The sequence below is a fragment of the Aspergillus novofumigatus genome, assembly GCF_002847465.1.
Source record: "Aspergillus novofumigatus IBT 16806 chromosome Unknown P174scaffold_4, whole genome shotgun sequence".
Classification (NCBI taxonomy): domain Eukaryota; kingdom Fungi; phylum Ascomycota; class Eurotiomycetes; order Eurotiales; family Aspergillaceae; genus Aspergillus; species Aspergillus novofumigatus.
The window spans coordinates 2,312,352-2,336,174 of NW_020194277.1; the positions used below are offsets into that span (position 1 = coordinate 2,312,352).

At 52.3% G+C, this 23,823-nt stretch overlaps 9 protein-coding genes across 9 annotated transcripts; 6 read left to right on the top strand and 3 right to left on the bottom strand.

Annotated features, from left to right (window-relative positions):
- Positions 1-1,791: 1,791 nt before the first annotated feature.
- P174DRAFT_178305 (uncharacterized protein) lies at positions 1,792-2,751 on the top strand. Its single transcript, XM_024821246.1, has one exon. The coding sequence runs from the start codon at positions 2,037-2,039 to the stop codon at positions 2,640-2,642; it is 606 nt and encodes a 201-aa protein (XP_024682898.1). The 5' UTR covers positions 1,792-2,036; the 3' UTR covers positions 2,643-2,751.
- P174DRAFT_441586 (uncharacterized protein) lies at positions 2,258-5,496 on the top strand. Its single transcript, XM_024827354.1, has 4 exons — positions 2,258-3,650; positions 3,697-3,885; positions 3,957-5,254; positions 5,306-5,496. The coding sequence occupies exons 1-4, from the start codon at positions 2,709-2,711 to the stop codon at positions 5,388-5,390; spliced, it is 2,514 nt and encodes an 837-aa protein (XP_024682899.1). The 5' UTR covers positions 2,258-2,708; the 3' UTR covers positions 5,391-5,496.
- A 324-nt stretch (positions 5,497-5,820) lies between these two features.
- P174DRAFT_178322 (uncharacterized protein) lies at positions 5,821-6,630 on the bottom strand. Its single transcript, XM_024821247.1, has one exon. It carries the CDS (start codon positions 6,495-6,497, stop codon positions 6,027-6,029), a length of 471 nt encoding a protein of 156 aa, XP_024682900.1. The 5' UTR covers positions 6,498-6,630; the 3' UTR covers positions 5,821-6,026.
- P174DRAFT_441587 (putative signal sequence-binding GTPase GPN3) lies at positions 6,492-7,851 on the bottom strand. The gene has a single exon (XM_024827355.1). The coding sequence runs from the start codon at positions 7,643-7,645 to the stop codon at positions 6,764-6,766; it is 882 nt and encodes a 293-aa protein (XP_024682901.1). The 5' UTR covers positions 7,646-7,851; the 3' UTR covers positions 6,492-6,763.
- Positions 7,852-8,052: 201 nt separating this feature from the next.
- P174DRAFT_441588 (S-adenosylmethionine synthetase) lies at positions 8,053-10,095 on the top strand. Its single transcript, XM_024827356.1, has 4 exons — positions 8,053-8,259; positions 8,358-8,415; positions 8,528-8,555; positions 8,611-10,095. Exons 1-4 carry the CDS (start codon positions 8,183-8,185, stop codon positions 9,609-9,611), a joined length of 1,164 nt encoding a protein of 387 aa, XP_024682902.1. The 5' UTR covers positions 8,053-8,182; the 3' UTR covers positions 9,612-10,095.
- A 351-nt stretch (positions 10,096-10,446) lies between these two features.
- On the top strand, positions 10,447-13,469 carry P174DRAFT_512480 (uncharacterized protein; the record flags this gene model as incomplete). The annotated part of the gene is made up of 4 exons (XM_024831882.1): positions 10,447-10,721; positions 10,778-11,138; positions 11,159-11,541; positions 11,589-13,469. The coding sequence occupies exons 1-4, from the start codon at positions 10,566-10,568 to the stop codon at positions 13,467-13,469; spliced, it is 2,781 nt and encodes a 926-aa protein (XP_024682903.1). The 5' UTR covers positions 10,447-10,565.
- Positions 13,470-14,462: 993 nt separating this feature from the next.
- On the bottom strand, positions 14,463-15,047 carry P174DRAFT_460392 (uncharacterized protein; the record flags this gene model as incomplete). Its single annotated transcript, XM_024829879.1, has 1 exon — positions 14,463-15,047. One exon carries the CDS (start codon positions 15,045-15,047, stop codon positions 14,463-14,465), a length of 585 nt encoding a protein of 194 aa, XP_024682904.1.
- Positions 15,048-17,648: 2,601 nt separating this feature from the next.
- P174DRAFT_178605 (uncharacterized protein) lies at positions 17,649-18,259 on the top strand. The gene is made up of 2 exons (XM_024821248.1): positions 17,649-18,123; positions 18,184-18,259. The coding sequence occupies exon 1, from the start codon at positions 17,807-17,809 to the stop codon at positions 18,107-18,109; it is 303 nt and encodes a 100-aa protein (XP_024682905.1). The 5' UTR covers positions 17,649-17,806; the 3' UTR covers positions 18,110-18,123; positions 18,184-18,259.
- A 2,726-nt stretch (positions 18,260-20,985) lies between these two features.
- Positions 20,986-23,798, top strand: P174DRAFT_441592 (putative nuclear localization protein). The gene is made up of 4 exons (XM_024827357.1): positions 20,986-21,061; positions 21,371-21,376; positions 21,616-22,320; positions 22,404-23,798. The coding sequence occupies exons 2-4, from the start codon at positions 21,371-21,373 to the stop codon at positions 23,418-23,420; spliced, it is 1,728 nt and encodes a 575-aa protein (XP_024682906.1). The 5' UTR covers positions 20,986-21,061; the 3' UTR covers positions 23,421-23,798.
- Positions 23,799-23,823: the final 25 nt, after the last annotated feature.

Here is a 23,823-nt window from a genome sequence, read left to right on the forward strand (position 1 = left end):
TTATTCTTCCAAGCCTGGAGATGATGCAAGCAGAGGCAGGAGAGATGAAGTCAAACTAGCAGCTAAGTTTAGAAGCCATTATTGCACCAAGCTGATCAGACAACTCCAGATGGCTACATATCAACAAGTGAATAGTGACTCTTGCTTGTATCTAGCTATTCACAAGTTGGGATAAGCTTTGCTAGAATGTACTTGATGAACTGTTCCAGGATAGAAGAATGTGATGTGTCACAGTGTCACATTCTTCCTACAAGGAAGCCTAGGTCATATTGCATAAAGTCCGCATTGGCCGCAGTTTAATTCGATGGCATTTGCATTCTTCAAGACTAGGAGGCCAAGGTTGGTAGAATCATTTGTTGCATTCTATTCTATGGTCTTTATAATCATCCTGAAATCGCAAGTACTGACTGAGTATACCAAGCGCTTTATGTGTCTGAGTCTAATTGAAAGTCCCTTGCAGATTGATTGTCTTCCGTTACTTTATTTAGGACAGTCAAGCACTGACTATCTGATCAATAGTCGTACAATAAATCAAGCCACTGCTGAGCCAATCCAGGATTCCTTGGATATATTTAGCGATGTATCATACCATCAGGCATCATATGAAGTATCAAAAACTTGGAAACTTCTTCGAATAACTCCGTAGTATGAGGACAAAAGGAGCCTGGGAACCCGGATAATTGTGGCGCATGGCAGCAATAGTTCGTAGAATGGCCGTCGACAGTTCTTCCGGCCGCTGTTTCATATTTATTTGTTTTCTATATGCATCTATGTCCAGTGCGAATTGCAAAATGCTTCCCATCACTTGGATATTCAAGGAGACATTTGCTAATGATCATGCCTCGTTAAGGTTATGCACATAAGGATGACTGCCGAGTGGGCGCTTAATGCGGCCCTTGGATGGAGAGATTCTCCTGGACTTGAGATTGTCCAGGCGGCGCTCATGCTTCAATCTGATTGATTCGCAGGTCCCGTGCTTATGTTCATCACTGGTACTGTTTTTCTCAGAGATAACACTGAATGGCAACGATGATAGGGATGATTCTCCCGTTCTCAGGCTGGATTACCCCTGAAAGCGCTGGGGCTCCACAATTGCCTTGGCTTGGTCTGCCGATCGCCCAGTCTAGTCTACTAGAGTCGGTCTTGATGAGCCGTGCGAGGGTGTCTTGGAGACGAGAGGTTACACTCTGTATGCTCACTTGAGATTAACAGTAGATCAGAGCGATCAGCCTGAAGACAGATAGTAATCAAGAATTCAGTTAAAGACCTGTGGTAGAATTGCTGTGTCCAGTGTTCTGGACACCTGACACCTCAAAGAAAACAATCAAAGGGGAAGTCTTTTTAAGCCAATGCAGACATCTCCCATTGAATTGATACAATGGAAGTATCATCATTCGCTGTGCAATTATAGTACGTCGCGTAGTAGTCTTCAAACAGCCGCGAATCGAGATGCTGATATCAAACAGTCCTTAGGAAAAGCTCCACCTCGTCTGTGCAGCGCCAAAAGAACCACGAGAATCAGCCAACCAGATTGCTCCAAGAACATTTCTGATAGAGAATTTGGATTTTTTAGTTTTCTTAGTCTGGCTGCATACCATCTTAATAACCTAGAGTCCTCGAACTAGTTACGACTGTCTAGTGTCTAGAATACTATTATTCTTCTCCTTAATTCTCCCCGCTGCATGTCCCCTTGTCCTCACTTTTCTTTGGACCCCCTTGGTTCTTCACAGCCTTTCTCTGTCTCCTAACCACCCTAACTTCCGTTTCCCCTGGCACTGGCCCCGATTGTTACTATATCCGGTCAATTCTCCTTCATCCAGATATCCACTAGTCGCCGCGTGTCATCCTCAAGCCGCCCCGTGCTCTCTCAATCCCTCCTGAGAATTGCCCGTCATCAACATGAGGGTGCGTCGATCGAGAGAGCTACTAGCCATCTAGTCTAATCTTCATCTTCATTGACCGTCGTTTCCAACCCCCCTTCCCTCGTCCCGTTCCTGCTCTGATCGACTTTCCCTCTTTCTTCTTCCCTCCCCAAGATGCCCGTGGGCTGGCCTTCTCCGCCTGCAGCTGGCACCTTGACCACTTTAGTATCCTCTTCCCCCGGCGCCTATCATTCACACTCCCAAGACAGTCGGAGCGCCAGTAGCTCCAGTTGGCCAAGTCCGCCTCCCTCTGCTTCTTCTTTCCCTACTCCTCCTTCGTCTTCTCATCACCATCATCACCCTTCTATCCCCACCGGTACTGCTTCTCCGGTGCGCAGAAAGCCCCTCCCCCAGCAGCATGCTTCTTCCCCTGTGAACTCTTCCCGCCAATCTCGGCCTTCTTTGACGTCTCCCGTCACGCCAATTGATACCACTGCCACTACTCCTATTACGGCAATTACAGCTGCGGCTACTTCTTCTCCTGCGGCCAAGACATCTACAGAGCCTCCACTGGCGGCCACCAAAGCCCTATCCTCTCCTCCCGTCATCAGAAGCAACCTTGCTGCTTCGCACTCTTACACACTCTCTTCTGGATCATCAGTGTATGAAGAAGACACCCTTTTTGTACCTAAGGACCTAGACAGGTATGACAGTGTTGGATTCACGCTCGCCCTCCCGTGCTGCCTCCGGGGCTCGCCCCTCGCATCCCCCCTTAAATAGTCGCCTGTCTTCGCTTTCTTCCGTTTCTTCCGTTCCTCTCTATCCGAGATCCAAACTCAATGTCAGATGCCCCCCTTCGGACGCTATAGGACTAACCTCGTGCTTCAATTGCTCTTCCCCAGATCTTCTCGAGGCGGCACCTCCGCTCCCCCTCTTCGGATAGATACCTCCGCCGCCTATTGGCACGGCGAGGACGACGAGGAGTCCATCTACACCGCTCAATTCTCGAATGGAACCCCGTTGCACAATCGTCTTGTCAGCGAACCATTCATCCCTGTGCTCAACTCTCCGCCGGGCCACAAGCGTGCCCAAACTATGGCATTGCGTCTATCATCCAGCCGCCCGCCACCGTTGCACATCGAGTCCAGCGGTCGAACCGCATCGGCCAGCTCCTTGGACTCGAAACAGCCCAAGACCCCTGGGAACAAAATCAGCTCCTTCTTCGGCTGGAAAGCCGTCACCACATCGCCCAGCGCGGAGTCCTCGAGCACCGAGATCTCGGATTCGGGCCGGTCCCCTCTCCCGTCTCCGATGCCTCCTTCAATGCCCACCGCGTCCTTCTCCATCACCCCCTCGACCACAGTACCATTCGATCCCACCCGGGTACCGGCCCGCAACCCCTCCCTAAGCGGCGCCAGTATCCTCGAGGCCGCGTCAGCCTCGAAGCTCGCGGATCTCGAAAATGAACTCCGCGAGATCAGTTCCGAGCTGGCCGGTTCCATTCGGCGGGAGATGGAACTGGAAGATCTCGTCGAGAGGCTGCAATCCGAGATGCCGCAGGACGCCAACCGGCGCACCAGCGACTATTTTTCCGACTCCGGGACTAGCTCTATACGATATATCTACGACGCCAACGGAAAAATTGACGACTTGGACAAGTATCGGCGAGCAGCCGAGCAGGAACGCGCACAGCTCAAGGTTGAGCTGTCGCAGAAGTGGCAGGAAGAAAGAGCCCGTCGGGCCGCAACCGAATCACACGTTCAGATACTAGAATCCCAAGTGAACCAAGTATGTTTTTCTGCTCTGTCGGCTTTGGCTCAGCTAATGTGGTCAGTTACGACGAGAGAGAGTGGAGTCCTCCGATCTGTCCTCTAAGGCTCGGGAACTCGAGATTGCTCTGGAAGATACCCGCAGAAAACTGGCAGAGGAACGCCAGATCAAGGACAACTTTGAAGACCTCTTGACGGCGATGAGAGTGGAGCTGGAGCAGCTGCGGAACGAGCGCGACCATCTTCGGGATAATGTGATTCCTCAATTACAGCAGCAGCAGCAGCAGCAGCAGCAGCAGCCACCACAGAGCACACCCGCCCCGAGTCCTCGGATATTCAGCGATTACTCGGCGAGATTGAGGCTCTGAAAATCGAGAATGCCTCGCTGGCTCAACTACAGGGCAGTCGATTTGCGTCGATCGCCGAAGAAGGCGGTATGGCCCCACGGAGACCCGCGGGACTGGGTCTATCGCGGTCAAATTCGCTGGCGCGGCACTCGAAGTCGAGCGGTGCAGGTGGGTTGTCGCGGTCAAACTCGTTGTCTCGGTCGAATTCCGTGTCGACCAAGGATCGCCCGGATCGCGAAGCGTTGGCGGACCGTATGGAAGATGTGGAAGCGCAGCGGGATGCGCTGCACCAAGCCTTGCGGTATCTGCTTATGAGACAAGAACACCAGGCTCGAGAGTACGAAAAGCGCTTAAAGATCATGGAGTTGGAGCTGGCTCGTGCCCAAGAACTGGGCTCCCCACGTAGAATGGGGTACGAACGCGAGGTGCGGAATCTCCGGGAGGAGGTGAACCATCTCCGCCAGCGGGCAGAGGACGCGTTGGAACAGAAGTGGCAATGCGAAAAGGGACTGGCCGGTTTGAAGATGGATTTGGACCGTGCCGAGCAGGAGACCACTTCGTTGCGTGTTCTGCTGCAGGAGCATGATATCGCGGTCCCGGATGGGCTTGAATCCGAACGTGACGGCTTCGCCGAGGTCATCGCGACCTCTTCGTCTCTGGAGATGGCATACAAGCAGTTGCAGGCGGAACGGGAAGTCATCGAAGCCAGTGCGGCTCACTCTCCGCTGGTGGAGAGTGACGCGTTCGCGGCGTCCATCAGTCGTACAGAAGCACTGGCCAACCATGTGCAGCAACAGCTACAGCGGAACAACTCTCTGCGCAACCGCCTGGCCGAGGCGATCGGCAAGGGCGAAAAGGATCAGCAGCTGTCGGCGGCCCGGATCAACGAGCTGCAGGCCAGACTCAAAGAGCTGGAAGAGACACTACTGATGGCGCAGCAGCATTCCGAGGAGGAAATGGCGCGGCACGAGGAGGAGATTCGCAACCTCGAGGTCAGCCACAACGCGCAGCTGATGCGCGTGAAGAACGGCTCTCGCAGCCCGGCGGCACTGTCGCCCAAGCCGCCCAGCTCACCGTTTGGTGTGCGCTCGCCCCGTCTGGACAAGACGACCAGCGGCGAGGGGATCCCGCTGAACGAGGCGATCCAGGCGCAGACACTCGAGAAGCGGGTGAAGCAGCTGGAGAAGCTCCTGAGGGATGCAGATACGGAGATGGAGGAGGTGGTCAGTCGGATGAACCGGGCCCAAATCGAGGTGGCCGAACTGCAATCTGACCGGTATGTACCATTGGCAATTGGGGTGAATACGAGATAGCTAACTGTTTGCAGCGACGAAGCACTCCGCCAGACTCGGAAACTCCAGGCAGAGATCCAAGCCGAGCGAGACGCGTTCAAGGCCTTGATGGCCCAATAATTTAATCTTTAATGTATACACCATGGTGTTCTTCTGCTATATTTCGCGACGATGTCAGCGTGGTAAGGACACGAGGATGATGGATCTTCATGTATATAACTAGAGGAATACTAAACTATTAATGAGTAGTTGATTCATACGTGTAGCGTAGCTGCCCACTGCGGTATTACTCCCCAATGTTTGCTTTGTTTGTTTCACATGCTTTATCTATCAGCTTCCACGCGATTTGTCCATTCTCTGGAGGACAACAAGACAACCAGCATCATCATCTGCATTTCTTCTATCAGCGTCACTGACATATTTACCTCTACTTCTGCCTAACCTCGTCCAAACCCCCGGGGCAGACCGGTGATCCCAAAAAATGGAATACTACCTCCCAGGTCCGCCACCCCATCCAACACATCCAATCTATACCCCTAGTAGAAGACTAGGAAGACGAAACCCAACTAACAGAAAATAAACAGACTACCTAACGCCCCTCCTCACAAACCCACCCTCCAACACCTCCGCAGCCACGCCACGAACTGGTCGTCATCGTTGTCATTCAGCAGCATCCGCACCACCTACCTAGAGCCCTACCTCATAACCCCCTTCTCGCGGCTCCTCGCCTCCTCAACCCCCGATCTGGTATCTGTCCTACTTCTCCTCGTTATACTTGTGGTCTCGCTCAAGGTACTCGATTATGTGCGCCGGGTGGTCATGTTCTGGGTGATGCTTGCGGTGAGGGTTGTGTTTTACGGGTCGGTCGTTGCGCTGGGGTGCTATATTTATCGTGTTGGGGTGGAGAAGGCGGGGAGGGATCTGGGGTGGCTGCTGGGTGTGCTTTGGGGTTTTGCGGAGGAGGTTTTTGCGGGCGTTGAGAGTGGGAGGTCTCCTTCTGGCCATCCCGGGGCCGGTGGGTATGGATATGGATATGGGTATAGGCGTGAGGTTCCCGGGTATGGAGGGAGGGGCAGGAAGGGGAGGTGATTCTTCTTTTTTTTTTTTTTGACTTGGTTGTTGGCAATTGGGCATTCTTATTTTGGATTGGAGTGATACAGTACGGCTAGGCTGGCCTGAAGCTACAGTTACGACGTTATGCATAATGTTCATTTCATGTCGTTCCATGTCATGTCATTTCATTTTTGGTTGTAGCTATTGTGTATGCGCTGGCGCGACGCGGTATGTACCGTCTCTGGTCTGGTTCCTGAGCTGTGCTCTGTTCTCGCTGCCTTGGCTTAATGTGGCGGAGGCTTTGCCTGATGCGATGCCTGATACGATTCGACGGTGATACGCACATGGCCTGACGAAGTGAAGACGTCTATACGTCGGTGGTTTTTCCGTGTCGTATGGTAAAGGTCGTATGGTTTATGTCTTGAGTGGACGAGAGAAGATCAGATATCGGCATCCTCGTAGTTCACATCCTGCTCGTCGTTTGGCTCCCGCGGCTCCTGCGCCTCATGATACTGGATGGCGTCGTCGATATGGCTCAACACCGCGGCCACGCTGTCCTCATCCTGAACGTCTAGCTTCAGAAAAGACACCATGCTGAAATCGTCAATCAACTGCCCCACGGCCCGGTTCAACCGTTTGAATGATCCCCCGCTCAGCAGAGTATCCTTGGAACTGGGGTCTCCCTCGGCTGTCTCTTCTGCATCCCCGACCTCGTCTTGTAATAGATTCACATCGACGTTGACGAATCGCTTGAGCTCCTTCCGCGACACCATATCCCGCACCTGATCCATTTTGCTCAGAATATTCACATGCGGCATCTCCAGCATCAGCATCGCAGACATGGCGCTCAGCGTGCCCGCGAAAAACTTGGCCTTGTCTATGACAAACGTACTCTCGAGTAGATACGCCGCACACAGATTGATATTCAGCGGCCCCTGTCGCGAAAGGTACTGCACAAGCGACGGCAGCAGTGGGATATGCGTGTAGAGCTCGATCTGACCCGGCATGTCAAAGATGATCAGGTACTCTTCGCTCAGCGGGTCCAGCGCCTGTGACAAAAAGTCCAGGTTCTGCAGGAGGAATTCAAAACAATAGATGAGCCCGCCATTGGGACCCAGCTCCATCTCCTCCATCACATCTTCCAATGTGATCAGCTCGCGGATGTCCAGATCGGGCTCGTAGTTGAAGCTTTCGGCGGCCGGGTCGAGATTCACATAGAAGCAACTTCGGCGCGTGGTCTGCAGATGCTGGATGAGGGCACTGCAAAAGGTCGACTTGCCGGCGCCTGCCGGGCCCATGACCAGGACTCCGAATTTGGACATTTTGTGTCGGTCGCTGTATATGAAAGGTTATACGCGGTGGAAAATGGATGCGCTCGGCGGGTTATTCGGTTAGTACGTCGTCTTGCGGGACACCATCCGTAATCTGCAACAGACCTATGCACGCTAACTGCGCACTAACTAGAAAGTATTATTGGACAGTGAGCTAAAGACTGCTGTCAGCACTGTCAAGGTACCCCAATTAAGACTGATGCTCAGCCACCAGCATCAGCGCCGATTGGATGCGTTCGGCCTCCGGATGAAAAGTGGGAGACCCGTTCCTCCTTTTCTGCTTCTGCTCACCGCCGGAGCAAGATGGCGCCATCGGGGCCTCATTAATACGGCCAAAATCCCCTCCTCCTTTTTCCCTCTCCCCTCCATCCATTTTTCATATCCATCCACTTTCCCCCTCCTGTCCTTGTACTTTATCTCTCCAGTCTATCTACCTTTCTCATATCCTTCTCATATCCTCATCTCTCCTCTCCTTTTTCTTCCTTCTTCTTTTTCCCTCTTTTTTTTCATTCAGAATCTCAATTCACAATGGGCAGCGTCGCAAAGTCTAACACTTTCCTCTTCACCTCCGAGTCGGTCGGTGAGGGTCACCCCGATAAGATTGCGTGAGTTCTACCCCCTCTCTTATGACATATGTGTCCTATACGAGTCTCCTCAAATTCTCATTGCCTTCAATTCATTCAATCATCTGACAATTGAACAGTGATCAGGTCTCTGATGCCGTCCTCGATGCCTGCCTTGCTGAGGACCCTCTCTCCAAGGTACATTCCCCCCCCTTTCAAAAAATTTTCTCCGCTTTGATTGGACCGGGCACATTTCCGCCAACTTTTGCCGTGCGACTCGATCAATGGATGTTGACTTGTCCCCGTATAGGTCGCTTGTGAGACTGCTACCAAGACTGGTATGTTAATTCTTTCGTGTCCCTCAATGGACGTCTTATGCTAATCATTGCTCAGGTATGATTATGGTCTTTGGTGAAATCACTACCAATGCCAAGCTGGACTACCAGAAGATCATCCGTGGTGCCATCAAGGACATCGGTTATGATGACTCCGAGAAGGGTTTCGACTACAAGACCTGCAACGTCCTTGTCGCCATTGAGCAGCAGTCCCCCGACATTGCTCAGGGTCTTCACTACGATGAGGCTCTTGAGAAGCTCGGTGCCGGTGACCAGGGTATCATGTTCGGTTATGCCACCGACGAGACTCCTGAGCTCCTTCCTCTCACCCTCCTGCTCTCTCACAAGCTCAACGCTGCTATGAAGCAGGCTCGTAACGATGGTTCCATCCCCTGGCTCCGTCCCGACACCAAGACCCAGGTCACCGTTGAGTACGCTCACGACGGCGGTGCCGTCAAGCCCCTGCGTGTGGACACTGTCGTCGTCTCTGCCCAGCACAGCGATGATGTGTCCACTGAGGAGCTCCGTACTGTCATCAAGGAGAAGATCGTCAAGAAGGTCATCCCCGCTGAGCTCCTGGACGATCGCACCGTTTACCACATCCAGCCCTCTGGCCGCTTCGTCATCGGTGGTCCTCAGGGTGATGCCGGTCTCACCGGCCGTAAGATCATCGTCGACACCTACGGTGGCTGGGGTGCCCACGGTGGTGGTGCTTTCTCCGGAAAGGACTACTCCAAGGTCGACCGTTCCGCTGCCTACGTCGGTCGTTGGATCGCCAAGTCCCTTGTTCACGCCGGCCTTGCCCGCCGTGTCCTTGTCCAGCTCTCCTACGCCATTGGTGTCGCTGAGCCCCTCTCCATCTTCGTCGAGACCTACGGTACCTCTGACAAGTCCTCGGATGAGCTCGTCGAGATCATCCGCAAGAACTTCGATCTCCGCCCTGGTGTCATTGTCAAGGAGCTCGACCTTGCCAAGCCCATCTACTTCCAGACCGCCAAGAACGGTCACTTCACCAACCAGAGCTTCCCCTGGGAGAAGCCCAAGACTCTCAAGTTCTAAATGCGTCCTGAGTGACCGCGTAGAACTTGTTGTCTTTTGTTTTTTGACGAATGTGATGAATTTGCTTTGTTTTCAACAACTCAAAGCATGAGAGCATAGACATATTTCGAAAAAGCCTTTTTCTTCTTTTCTTCGGACCTTTTTCTTTATTGATATATTTGCATGGTCTCCTGCAAAAAGGAGACTGGTTTGGGCGAGGATAAATTCAACATGATACCACTTTCATCTATTGGGCAGGGATGTTTTCGGCGTTTCAGGGAGCGGAAGTCTTCAACACATGCCTCCTCCGAGGCCATCTACTAGACTACGAGCGCTATCTGGCTAGATCAGCCTGTGGCACATGGATCCATGTGCTCCGGATGATGTCTCCTCGAAGGAGAGATGTCGGTGGCCAGTTGAAAGGAGCTTGGTCTTCTTTAACCGTCGTCTCGAGCTAATCTAAACATTAGCTATATAGAATAATCCACGACACATTTATTCATGTCTTTGTAATTGATCTTTTAAAAAAGTTGTCGTGTAGAGAGGTAGAAGGTCTGTCATTTTACCCAAAGGGGAAATCGGGACGCGTGAAGTAGTCGCACTTCGATGTCGATAACTCGCATTTAAAATAGCAAGACCAGGAGACAGCATAAGACAGTCAAGGTTTGCTTTAAAGTCCATTATCCTGTCCTCGACAGGCAATCAAGCAGATTCGACATTCTGGTTGTTGTGGATGCAACGAGACGCGTGACGGACGCCTAGCTCGTCCTCGCGAATCGCGACAACTGTGAAGGAGCTTCCCCACCAGGCAAAAGTAGACCCATTTCTATCATTCTTCACCGGACAGCAAATCGACGATTGTTCCATTTGCACTGTTGAATTCATTGACTGCTCATATCTGCTCATATTTACCCTAACAAGACCTTCCTCCTCTAATGTCAAGAACATAATGCATGATTCCCGATAGACGCGTCCATGGCCTCGCGTCGCTCCTCCGGCGTGCTCGAAACCCTCAGCTCTTTCTCGCTGAACAGACTCCATGATCCCTCTACGACTCATCCTCCCTTGAAGAAGCGAAAGACATATCACGCAGCTACAGGGGAACTCTCGCGCCAGACCATCAGTATCAGGGTGAGTTTCACCATTCCAACAGCAGCTACAACGTTTGTTAACTTGCTCCGATGTAGGCCCACGCCGCAGCTTTATCAGACGAACCCTACGTCCTCGAGCCCATCGCAGTCGTCCCACGATCCCGTCTACCTTTCACATGGCTTGATTCGCCGGCCGCATTGTCGCAGATCCAGAGTGGAAGTTTGTTCGTCGCCAACATTCCTCTTTTGGAGGAGGGTTTGCAGACTCGGGCTGAGCCGTGCGTTCTGGCTGTGCGGTTGGTTCCTGATGGGGACTTGTACGCTGTTGAGCGGGTGAAGAGGGGTATCTATGCTCTGTCGAAGCTGGCTCGTGGTGTGGAGGAGGGAGATATCTTTGTTGCGGTCAAGGGATGGAACCCTTCTACCGGGTGTGGCGAGGGGATCCAGCCCGACCCCCGTTGGAAGCAGAGAGTGGAGAGGAGTGGTGGCAGCAGGCCAAAATCGAGGCTCCAACATCCGTTACTCCGCCGTCTGCCAAGCGCGCAAAGTTCGATGTCTCGCTTGTCTTTCATAAGGCGGCAGTGGATGCTCGCGTTGACGGGACACTGAAAGAGATATCGCCAGTGGATTCGCTTGAGCAAAGGCCCTCGATGGCTCCTCCTGCGCTGCCAATCGAGCGGGGTTCGAGCTCAGACATGCAGATGCCGTTTGTGCTGCACGATTCTCGGGATGCTGATGGTGCTGTGTTCGGGGACGTTGCTGCTAATGGGGACACTCGGCCTGCTGATCCCTCACAATCTCCGCAAGAGCTGCTGGATGCTATGAGAGAGCACTACCTGCAAGCTCTCTACATCTCCAAGGTTTGTAGCTCTGTTGTGTTTGTGGTCTATGCGCTAATTTTACCCAGACTTCTGTTGCATATTTTGCCAAAGGACCTCTGGCGCGATGCCGCGCCGCCTTCCAGGCGTCCGGGTCGGATTCTACAAATACAGCTAGACATCTTGCAGACTTCTACCGAGAGACTATTCTGGCCGCAAAGAAGATGGATTTGAAATATCGTGAAACTCTGCCTTTGACCGTCCGAGATGTGCTTTTGAGTACGTCGGATGATGACGCGCGGAAGAAACGCAAGAGCAGGAAACGAAAGTTGGGCAAGAACGGACTCTACCCAGAAGAGGAGGGGTTCATCCGCAAGTGGTGGAGAGATCGGGCTCTGGCGGACAATGGGGTTCCTGCAGAGTTGTCCCGCGACGCAGAGCTCAAGAAGCACATCGCGGATTTGCGACTACGAGAGACACAGTTGCAAATCCTACTCATTTTGGAGACGTTGGCCCTCGAGATGAATGGGCCTGGTGAGACATCGAAGACGGACGGTTCTCCCGGAAAGCCGTCGGACGATACCAGGACCAAATCGAAGAAAAAGCCACAGGATTTGGATGTGCTGCTCGAACTGCACCTTGACCGGCTGTGCATTTGGCATGCCGTCAGTACCGATGACACAGCCTTAGCGGAGTCCACGAAATCCTTTGACAGTCAAACGGGTAAGAAGATCGAGAGCGACGCCGTCCGGGACTTTTGCACCGAGGTCATTGTTCCATTTTACGCTTCGCGTCTGCCGGACAGATGCAAGCTGATCACCCGCAAGCTCGGTGTCTCTGGCGCGATATCGGCTTTGGCCAAACAACCCAGCGGCACAAAGAAGACGTCTCGCACCGAGCCTGGGAAGCCCACTGAGCGGCACTCTTCTCAGAGGCATCCGCGTCGATCCTTGCAACGGGTGCTCACCGACCAGCAAACGACCTCTCAAGGACGACCCCCGTCTCTGGGACGCTCCAACACTGTGCCATCGCAATCAGAGGCCAAGCGCGAGTCGATGGAGCCGCTGCTGCCGGTGCTCAGCGTCAGCACGAGAGGAGGCATCCAGAAGCCGAAACGGGCGGAAAATCGCGAAGTGGACCTCAACGCGGTGGCTCGTCAGCACGAAGCCAAGCTGAAGAAGGTGCAGATGCTGATGGAGCAGAAGAAGGAGCTCGACGCGGCGATCAATGCGCTCCGCAAGCCAAATCGCGAACTGGTCGCAAAGGATATCGCAGAGGATGCAGTCAAGCGGGCATCGGGCGGCAGCTCAAGGAAACCAAAGAACCCCGTCCGCAACCCGTTCGGGCAAGGCGTGCAGGTCATGGCCACCCCAAAGGGAAACCGCAAGAAGGACGCCGTTACGAGCTTGCCTCCGCCATTCAAGAATATCGTGCGGTCGTCGGCAAGTAAGAACGGATCCTCGCCGTTTGCGAGTGAGCCACAGGTGGTTCCAGCGTCTACACTCCGACCCAGCTTCATCTCCAATAGTTCGGCGTCTGAGTCTATATCTGCTCCTGGTTTGAGCTTGGGGGATATGGGTGCCATCCAGGAAACGCCATCTCGACGGCCGGCGCAGTCTTTGGGGCTGATGGACACCGCGACAGACGACACCTCCCCGGCCATAGCGAAGAACTTATTCCGGGTCCCCCGACGCCCGATCCCTAAATCCACCGACGTCGCGCCATCCACGCCGATTGCACCGGGATCCGCCGCTCAGGTCATCGGCGTCAAATCATCTACGGTGATGGAGACACCGCCGAGGCCAGCCCCTGTCGTCCAAGAGAGCATCCCTGCCGCCTCCCCCGCAGCCGTGCTCACCACACCAGTGAAGAGTAGCGCCAGACTGGCTGTGCCGGTCGTCTCGGCGGTGCCTGTGACACCGGAGAAATCCATCTATGAGCAATTGGGATGGGACGATGATCTTGCTTGATTTTTTTCGGTGATTCGTTTGCAGGCGGCGTTTTCGTCCTTCGGTGCATTCGGCATTTTCCTCATACTTCGGTGCATGTTAGGCTGCATGGTATGGTGTTATATATGCTAGTCACTTACATTTTTTATTCAAGTACAAAGCAGAAGTACAGTGAAAGAATGCCAATTCATGCATGTACATCAGTGTCAAGTTGCAACTACTGTATAATTCTACACAAGTACAGTACTTAACCCGCAATTCTGAAATTCATCATTGAAATGAATCAATAAAAACCTCACTTAGTTCCAGAGCACGCACTGATAGGCTCCAAGTCCTAACTAACGACTCGATAAGAGTGAGGAACGATTAACGGAGAAATCCTACCTCCCTTCAGGTCTAAGGTCTCAGGATTCATGACCCCACATGGGACGAAACAGTCCGCAATCCGGAGTGGAGGCCGGAGACGGGAGACGAAGACTTGGAGAACGATGGTGAGGCGATGTTGATCTGTGGAGTAGTGGACTTTTGACTTCGTTCGGAACTTGATGGGCGACGACTGAGAGATCAGGAGATTAATCTGACTTTGGAGGTGACGACTAGGTTCTTGGCTGGATGGAGCCGGGTATTCGGATGAGTACCTACGAGTATGACTCGCAGGGTTGGGTGATTTTTCGGCTTGACAGAGTGAGAAAAGTACGAAGTAGAGAAAAGAGAGTCTGTTGGTTTATGATTTTTATATTATTATATACCCTGTAAGACAGATGCCAGTAATGCATGGTTAATAGATACAGAACCCGGTCCAACTCCGCCAGATCCTCGTCAAGAGGTATGCTGCGCCTAATGCTTGCCTGCTTCCCCGTTTTTGTAACTGAAAAGAGTGTCGTAACGTCGTAACTTCGTGATTATAGTGTTGTAGTGTATTAAGATGGGAGAGTGACAGAAAACTTTTGTTTCCCGTTCGTCGGTGTCGAAAGAGTAGAGTGTATATAGAAGAGTGATGATGATGAGAACCGGTTACCCGGCGATGCGAACAGGTAGACAGGGCCCATGGGCAGGCCAGAAATGTTTCATCTGGACTGTCTTTTCCAGACAACTGCGGCCTTTTTCTAGGAGGCTTTCTTTTTCTTGTTCTGTTGTTGTTGTTGTCGTTGTTGTCGTTGTTGTTGTTGGTGTCGAGGGAGTAGGAGCAGAGGCTGGGACGCTTGATACGACTTCAAAGCTCACATGGAGCGTCGTCTCCTCTTTAGCGGCGGGTTCAGCGACGGTAACAGTGCTGGCCTTCTCGACAAGACGCTCCACCACCTCTGGAGCAGGCACCTCTGGAACCTCATCGTCATGTATCTCCTCCTCGTCTTCCGAGTCGGAATCGAGATCAAAGGAGTTGATGCGAGAGGTCATATCCCGCTGAGCCCATTCCATGGACGTGCAGTGGAGGCGAAAGTGGCCGAGGCATCGTCTGATATTCGGGTCGGGCGCGGTGGCCTCGCGGGCGAGTTTTTGCTTGGAGAGGGTGGTGAGCCTGTAGGGGAGGGAGGTCTTGTCGGCCAGGGGAGGCCAGCGCTTGTTCATGGAGGGAGTGGTTGATAGTGTGACAGCCATTTGTATTATGGATTTGATTGTTGATTGAAGTGGATGGAGAGAGTAGATGCTCAGGTCAAATATGATAAGGAAGGAAATCGTATGATGATTCCTCGATTCCTTGATTTCCCGGCCGGGATGATGTCGAGTGTATGGCGATACGCGTCAGTGTAACAGATCAGGTGATGTCATGGGAGGAGTGGCGATGGCGATTGTCCTAATTGGGAAGATGATGAATCACGATAGTGACACACTTGAGAGCTTCTTGAGGAGGATGGAGGTGATCTGGAGAGAGACACCGGGGGAAGAGAGAGAGAAAAGAACAGAGAGAGTCGAGGGGGCAGCCGAGGGGCGAGGAGTGCCGGAGGGACAAAGATTTATACACTCGCCCGGGAGACCCAAATCAGTTAAGCCGGAGGTCACTATCGAAGCTGGGTGGACTAACAAAGGGACTAAGGCAGGCAAAATTCTGCGTGTGGTTGATCCTAGAGTCTAGACCACTGATCACCAAGAGTAACAGTCTCCTTCTTGATAATCTAGTGATCATATTAGAATATAACAGTCATTGAAATTAATATGATATGCTAATATTTTGGAACAGTGTTCCACAGTTACCATTTTTCGTGTTGTTCAGCTTGTTCTAGCGAGTCAATCAGAAATTGCGTGACCAGCTCTCAGCGGTTACCCGGGAAAGATTTTCTTCTCGAACACCGGAGATGGAGAGGAGACCCTCTTGGCCTCTTCTCTTCTGTAGGCGCTGTCTTCTCCACCGCAAAATCAAGTTTGGCAGCTGACCAACCGGTGGGTCTGCAAGGGCTCGGCCATCCATGGAACCTTTTACTCTCTCGCCCAGCAACCAGTCAGATAACAAGGATGCAGCAGGTCTGGGCATCTGGACTCTGGCCCCCTGCAACTGCAAGAAGAGCAAACCTGTTCTGCAGTCGGGATTGGCGTCGTGAAATGCGGAGTACTGATCTTCATTCGTAATATCATAATATGTTGTACGGACTATATCAAGGTAGTTGGTTTTGATGTATTTACCAAATATGAAATGATTGTTAAATGGTCTATTTGGTTAATTGTTCTATTTGTGTCTGTTTAGAAATCGACTGTGGACTGTGTGGGTTTTTCCAGTGGACCCCTAAAGTAAGGTACGTACACCAGTGGGGTAGCGAGAACCACATGATATGATGATCATTGGCTGTACTTTGTGGGGTTATTCTCTTCCATCTGCGCATAGACCGAATTGCCTATTATAGCATCATCTAAGCAACATAATTTCTGCATAAGGCAAGTATCTTATCACAGTTACTCTAGGTTATTTTCTTCAGAAAATGAAAATGAAAAATGAAACCCCCAATTCTGTCAAGGAGTGTATATCAAATTTTGGCACTCTTGAGGGTTGTCGAGTCCAAAACCCTAAGACTGCGTAGTTAGGATTTCTGCGGAAAGATCGTAGTCATTAGTCATTGACTCGAGAATGAGGCCTGGTGAACTCTGGAGACTGAGGTACGTACTCCAGACTCCAACTGTTATCTACCTTAGTAATTCGCATTCAGGTCGATCGATCGAATCATATGGTCATACATTCTGGCAAGAGCAACGGCAGATAATTGATGGTTTCTCACCTAAAAAGCCCTTGCCCCATCTGTCATGAATCATCATAACATGAAATCCCATCAATGGCTCCCAATCAAAACTCTGGTTACTTGCTTTCGGACCGACTCAACCAGAGGCTGCCTATCGAGACAAGAGAGAGAGGCTATCAGTATGGAGATGTATACGCGAAATAAAGTTTGGGCCGCAGCTTGGCCGTGAGTTTATTTTCGAATACAACCCTGAACGCCACTGTCCCAGACACATTGATATTATGGATGAACTGTGGTTGGTTCGAGGTAAGGTTGGCCACAAACTGAAATATAGTTGGTGTTATATTGCATTTGAGGCAGGTTGTTATCGCAGAGTCATTGGTCTCAATTGAATCCTGCTTTTGAGTCGTCTACGAATGACATTCTTAACCGAGTACCAGGCTTCGTACAGACCGTGAAGTTCTCATAGTGAGAAGCACATGGAATGCCACTCAACGGATAACTTCTTAAGTTATGTTGGATATCTGCTGCACCATCATTTCTACTAGCTAGAAATGGCTTGTCTTGACACCCTTTTACCTCATTGGTTTGAGTGCGCTCAACCAATTTTACCAATGGTTAGATTTCTCAGTCTGCCGCCCATGCCAGGCTTCGCTGTGGGAGGCAACCTCGCCGCGTACTCGGCGGTAGGGTTACTGCTTGACTCGGCTGGCCAATGCGCAAGGCAACAGCTGTGACTGGAATCAAGTAGGTAGGTTACCCCATACTGATTGGTTCCATGAATGATACCAATTGCAGTACGCTGACTTCAATCCTAAAGGGCAGTCATCCACTGTCTTGGCTCCCAGCGAGTTCCTCTTCACTGGCAATAGCATACAACAACGCACTCCTGCAGCCACTGCCGTCAGGTTACTCTGGAATAGTTGCCAGCGCTGTGGGTGGTGTGTACTCCGAGCGAACCTTCTCCTGCTTGATGCAAGGACTTCATTCTATCAAATGGATTGACAAGTCATTGCTGGCGTGGCCCGTTGTTCGTGCTTATGGCAATATCTACTTTTTGATACTCCTACGGGGGTGTCTGTTTTCACCTTCTTGAATGCGAGGCTAGTCGATCAATCTGTGTCTTTATCGGACAAATTGCTCAGATTTGTCGAGAGAGGCAGTTCGGGTCTTGACGCAGATCCGAAGAACATGACTCACCAAACGCTCGAAAGCGGCCCAATGTTAGATCTATTTTCGAATGACATGCATGTCTGCCTCGCAATATCTGGTCAATCTCCTGAGCGATGCCTGAAAGCATCTACGCCACAGAGAATAACACCCACCCGAGTAGGAGCCCTCCTAGAGAATCGACACGCTAATCAAACTCCATCATTTTTCGACTCACAGCGAACTGTCCAAGCTCCATTGCCGGCAAGACTATCGAATGAAGATGAGGACCGTCTATTCAGAGAAAGAGGCAAACGGCAGGTGGCACAGCTGTCATCAAGGTGAGACAAGTTTGGAATGTGAGTATGCGTGCACGGCCCTGATCGACTCTAGTTCCCGCTCAAGTGACCCTCTACAAGACTACGCCAAAGTCTAATGCCGATGATTCCGCAGGTCATCTGCCACTCTAGGATGCCTGAACCGGGGTGGAGTGGGCAGTGCTTGGATACTTGATTTGATAGCCCACGAGGCGAGTCAGGAATGAATCAGGGTTGGGAGCCGAGTGGCTGAGAGGATGGAAGAGATCACCAAAGCTTAGGTAGCACTGGGGATGTGCAGCTATACGCTGCATGTCCGCTAGACGCTGCTACATTGAGTTGCACGTCCTCAACTCTATTTCTTGCTCTTGCACCTCTAGTGCTGGTAGATTTTATGCGCCTATTTTCTCTGGTGGCATTAAGTACGCCATACCTCAAAAAACACCTGGGCCTGATAGCGAGGGAACAGTGAAGGAGATGGAACAGAAATGGATCGGTTCTCAAACCTGGACTGAATGCGCAGCATTGTCTTGTGATTGGGCCTGAAATGGAAAGGCGCGAGATCTTGCGCGAGTACAGAATGACGCCATGAAATACTCCATCCATGCTGACGATCGCTTGTCGGCTAGAATACTATGCTATTGTACTCTTCTTCGGGGTATTATCCGGGCTCATTCGGCTACCACTCCACAGAGGCACTGTCTATTGGTCTTTGACCAGAGAGATCTGGAACTATTGACAATGCTTCCGCCCATCAGATAAGAACAATAGCACTGCCGACATTCTTGAGCTGATTTGTCAACATACTTTGACGACACCGACAGCATCTGGTACCATGGCACTAGTGACCGAGACCTTCAGGCAGATTTCAAGATGCCCACTCAAGAGGCTATCTCCATTCCTCCTATCCAGCGTAGGGACTGGACTTGCTCGCTGTTTCTGAAGGGTATGGAGAATAGTAATGTCCGTCGCATAATGTCTCGGCTATTATTAGGCAAATGCGACAGGATCTGAAGATACCAAGATACTACCCTGATATCAGATACCTTGTGACTAGTGAATCATCTTGATCCTGATTCGCTCTTCCGTCCATATCGCTTGATGCTTCGTAATCTTGCTGGCGGCAGACTACTGCACAATACCCTTGACTATGGCTAGAACTGCAGAAGCATTCCAGGGATTTCATTGGTGGGATCTTGCAAGAAAGACCTTGTCTCTTCTACCTGAGTAGTATCCCAAAGGATAGTCAATAGTCATGTTCTGTCTCTTTTGTCTCATGGCTCAAATCTGTCCGCGCTATCCGAGAAATTCTAGCCTGGTTACATTTTTCAGTGTTCGCGTGGGCTCTGCAGGAGAGCCCGTTGACATGGCCCAATGTCGTCATAATCTCCTTCTTCTTCTCGGAGATAGAATTATATCAGGGTTACTTGGTGAATGAACTCCCAAAATCACTGAGATAATTTGCATACCTATTTATTCTTGCAACTTGCATCTTCCTGTTTGCAGCGACCACGGATTCACCCGGTTGGACTGTGATCCGAGGGCCAGCCGCCAATCAGAGGCCTTGTGGCGCCGCCTCCCGCCAGGTGCCCCCTCCACCGTTGGTCAACTGGCCCAATTCGTGTCTGAGATATCGCCATGGACGTAACTTACCCCTCCCCCTTCTCCATACATTGATGCTCCTTACAGTCCATACGCCCAGGCAGAAGTCAGAAATTATTGACTGACTAAAGTAATATACCTAAGGCATATTATTATTCCTTCATCACATCGGCTCCTGCTGGGTAAACTTTCATCTCTGTGCTTACTTTCTTCCCCACTCCACCCGCGAAGGTGTCTCGCTCTGTCTGACTTGTCCTTTTTGAGGTACGTCTTATTTCCACCAGGATAATCTATCGAGCTCGTACCGATCAATCTGTCTATCTGTCCATCACGCGTTTAATCCTCGTCTATCGCATTCGCTGCACATATTCTCGAATAATACACTGGTACAATACACATACCCCATGCTCCCTACCTTACCTGCTTTTCTTTTATGCACCCAGGCAGTTTATCGTCACACTGGCTGTTGCTCCGTGTACCCACTGATTGACTCCATCGGCTGGTGGCGCGCGTTCTTCCCTATCAATCAAACTGTTTACTACCGCTAGCTATTTCTTATTGCATCGGGTTTGTTTTTCCCTTTCCAAGTCAAGCCTAACTCGGATATCCTGGGCCACCTTATCGCGTTTCCCTGGCGCTTGACTGGGTGCCGCCGCTTTCTGCAGGCAAGGAACCTTGGGAGGACCCAGTCAGTTTCCTGCCTGATCAGCCTCAGCCTCCTGTGGCGGTGTCCTCTCCAGCCACAGTTCCGTTTCCGAATCAGTTCACCGCCTTGCCTTTTGCCCTTCTTACCTTACCTTACCTCTATCATACTGCTCTTCTCTCTCACTGTTCTTTCAAACTGCACCATATCAAAGGTACCTGCTATCAGTACCATACCTTACAGTACCTGTATCATCTGAATCTGCAACCTTTTTCCTGCTGATCCCGCTGTCTCTGCCACACCACTGACCACTCACTGCGATCACCAACCACCAACCAAAAACTGAACTAACTGCTTCCCCTCCCCAATCCAGTCCATGATTCCATCATCAACTGCATGCGCGTCGTGATCTCCCACATCCCAGTCAAGGATCAACTTGTGTCGTGGCAGTCTCTCCTTCTTCCTTTCTTTCCATCCCACTGCAGCTGCGCTTGCCAACTCACTTCCGCCCATCCTGTCCCGTCACTGTGGGTTCTCAACACCTCTCGCTCGCGTTTCGCTGACGCGCCCACGGCCCTGCTGACAGCCGTCATCAAACTTTGCCTTCCCCCGTCCTTCCTTGGCCCGCCATGTATGGCACCTCCCACACTTCCGTCCCCGCCCCGATGAATGGCATCGGAGGCGAGCTTGTCGATGGGTCGGGAACCATCAATCCTGCTGCTCTGAATAATTCCGGTATGCTATCCCTTTATTTTTTTATATCTGCCAGCCTCCCTACATGCTAGCTCTTGCATATCAAGATCCCCACTGTCGCTTATCACGGAGGTCGTGGTTTATTTATACTATACTTCGTCCTTTGCGACAGCCTCCAAACTGACGGCCTTTTGCTAGTCGCCGCTGTTCTTCCCTCACCTTCCTTGGGAGACTCAGCGCCAGCAGGTCCAACATCAATAGCTACCCCCGCAGGCCTAAATCCCCCTCGTGGCATCAAGCGCAGTCGCACCCCCGATCAACGCGCAAACTCGCGCGCGGATGGTGACCATGATGACGGTATGTGCGCGTCGCATGTTTCACGGTCAAGGTGCCGTGCGAGACTGTCGAGCGGCTTCGTCGCGTTTTCTCTGTTATACATTCACGCATCTCTTGATGATACTGATGCTAACTATTGATCGTAAATAGATGAACAGGGTCGGCGAAAACGAGGACGTCCTCCCAAGACGCAACGGCCCAACGACAGTCAGAGTCAACAATCGCCTGGGAGTGCGAGCGTGCAGACTCCCCGAATGCAGTCGCAGTCGCTTCCACGGCAGACCAGTGTGAACGTGTCGCCGCCGCAGGCATCTCCCCCGGAAAAGGCGACCCCCACCAAAGCCGCCGTAGTGAAGGCGCTCCCGACGGTCAGAGATCACACCACCGACCAGCTCAACGAAGAAGGCGATGAGTATATCCCCAAGGAGTTTGATGAGGCTGGCGAGAAGAAGGTGGACGCCATGGGTTACCCCCAAGGCGGCCGTGAGTTCAAATGTCGGACATTCCGTGTGCCGCTCCGTGGAAATAAGCTGTTCATGCTGGCGACCGAATGCGCACGGGTGCTTGGGTATCGAGACTCGTACCTGCTGTTCAACAAGAACCGGTCTCTGCACAAGATCATCGCATCGCAAATCGAAAAAGACGACCTCATCCAGCAGGACGTCCTGCCGTACTCGTATCGGTCGCGCCAGATTGCCATTGTCTCGGCCAAGTCGATCTTTCGTCAGTTCGGCAGCAGGGTCATCGTGAATGGACGGCGTGTGCGCGACGATTACTGGGAAAGCAAGGCGCGAAAGCAGGGTTTCACCGAGGATGACCTGGCCGGTGAAAAACGACCGGGGGCCGGCAAGGCTCGAGACGCCGCCGCCGCGGAAGCAGCCAATGCTGCGAATCTGTTGCCGACCCTCACCCATGGCGACGTCATCTACAGCAATGCGCTCGAGGCCATGCCTCATGGCTTGCCGGTCGGGGCCCGTCCTCGAGCTCGCTGGCTTCTCTGCCGATGATCCACATGGCCACCACCACCGACGATCCCCGGCTGAGGGAGTACAACAGCATGCCTCGTGCGCGCCAGGAGATCACGGGCCAGCCGTACCAAGACCGATCGCAGCCCAGCTCGGCTGCCGAAATCCTCAACCACGCCTCGCACACGGCCGACTTCAACAAGATTCTGAGCAACCAGCGCAGTTTCCGTCAGAAGGGCCTGGAGGAGTTTTACTCCAGCCAGCGCGAGGTCCCCGAGACCACGGATCTGTCGCAGCCCGGGCAGTTGGACGCCACCGCGTCGGTCTCCCAGCCCTTGCAATCGCCTCAGATGGCGTCGGCGGGCCTGATCAGCTCGACGCAGCCGCAGGCGATTCTTCCCAACCAGGCGCCGATGATGGCCGGTCAGGCCGCCTTCCAAGCGCCTACAGGACACCAGCAGGGCCCTATTGCGCAGTCTCCCATCCAGCCCATGCCCGCGGTTCGGCCCAACCTGATGCATCAGCGTTCGAACCCTGCTATGTCCGGGGGCACGCCGCAGCCAACCGGACCATATGGGTACCCGGCGCAACAGCAGCAAATGTGGGGTCAGCCGCCTCCGCCGCCGCAACAATCGCCCATGTCCGCCGGTGGCCCGCAAGGGGGTGGAATGCCACAGTATGCAGCCCAAATGCATGCTCCACAGCAATCTCCCTCGCCTATGGGCCACGCTGTTCAGGGTCAGCATCACCCCTCGCAGTCGCCTCGCACGCAACACCGCCCGTCTGTGGGTCAGATGCAGCAGGCGTACCAGATGCATCATCCGCAGGCGCCGCAGCAACAAGCCATGGCGTCCATGGGCTATCCAGGCGGAGCCGCCAGTCCGTACGCTGTCGCAGCCGCCAGAGGCATGTACCCTTCTACCCAAGGCCCCGGAGGTCAACAGTTTATGGCTGGAAACCCTCAGCAGGCAGGAATGGCCATGGGGATGAACCCAGGTGCTATGCCCGGCTGGCCCTCTACTCCCGGTGGGCCGATGCAACCAGGTCACCCACAGCCAGGCCAAGGCGGAACTCCCCTAGGAGGATGGTCGGGTTATTAGTTAAAGAGACGAACATACGCACAATTTCGGGAGAATGCACCCGAGAACGACAGTGCAAGGGGAATATATTCATGGCCGGGCGTTTTGCAGACTTGGCGTTCATGGACACGAGGCGCCGGCGAAGGTATTGATCATTTCTCCCATCCTTTTTTCCGGCCTGAAATCTTATTTAATGATAATCTGCGCATTTCCTTTTTTTATACCCGCCGTTATACCCGATTGCGTTGTGTATCTAGTCTTGTGATTTCTATGCAAATTCTCTGGGTGTTTTATCTAGGGTGAAGAGGTTCGTTTGCATGTGGCATGGATCTGTGCTTCAATGTTCTCATAGATGGACTGGTTGGTTGCACGTATGTCTTCGGTTGCGTTTCTGTCTGCTTCTTTGTCATGCATGAATTTTATG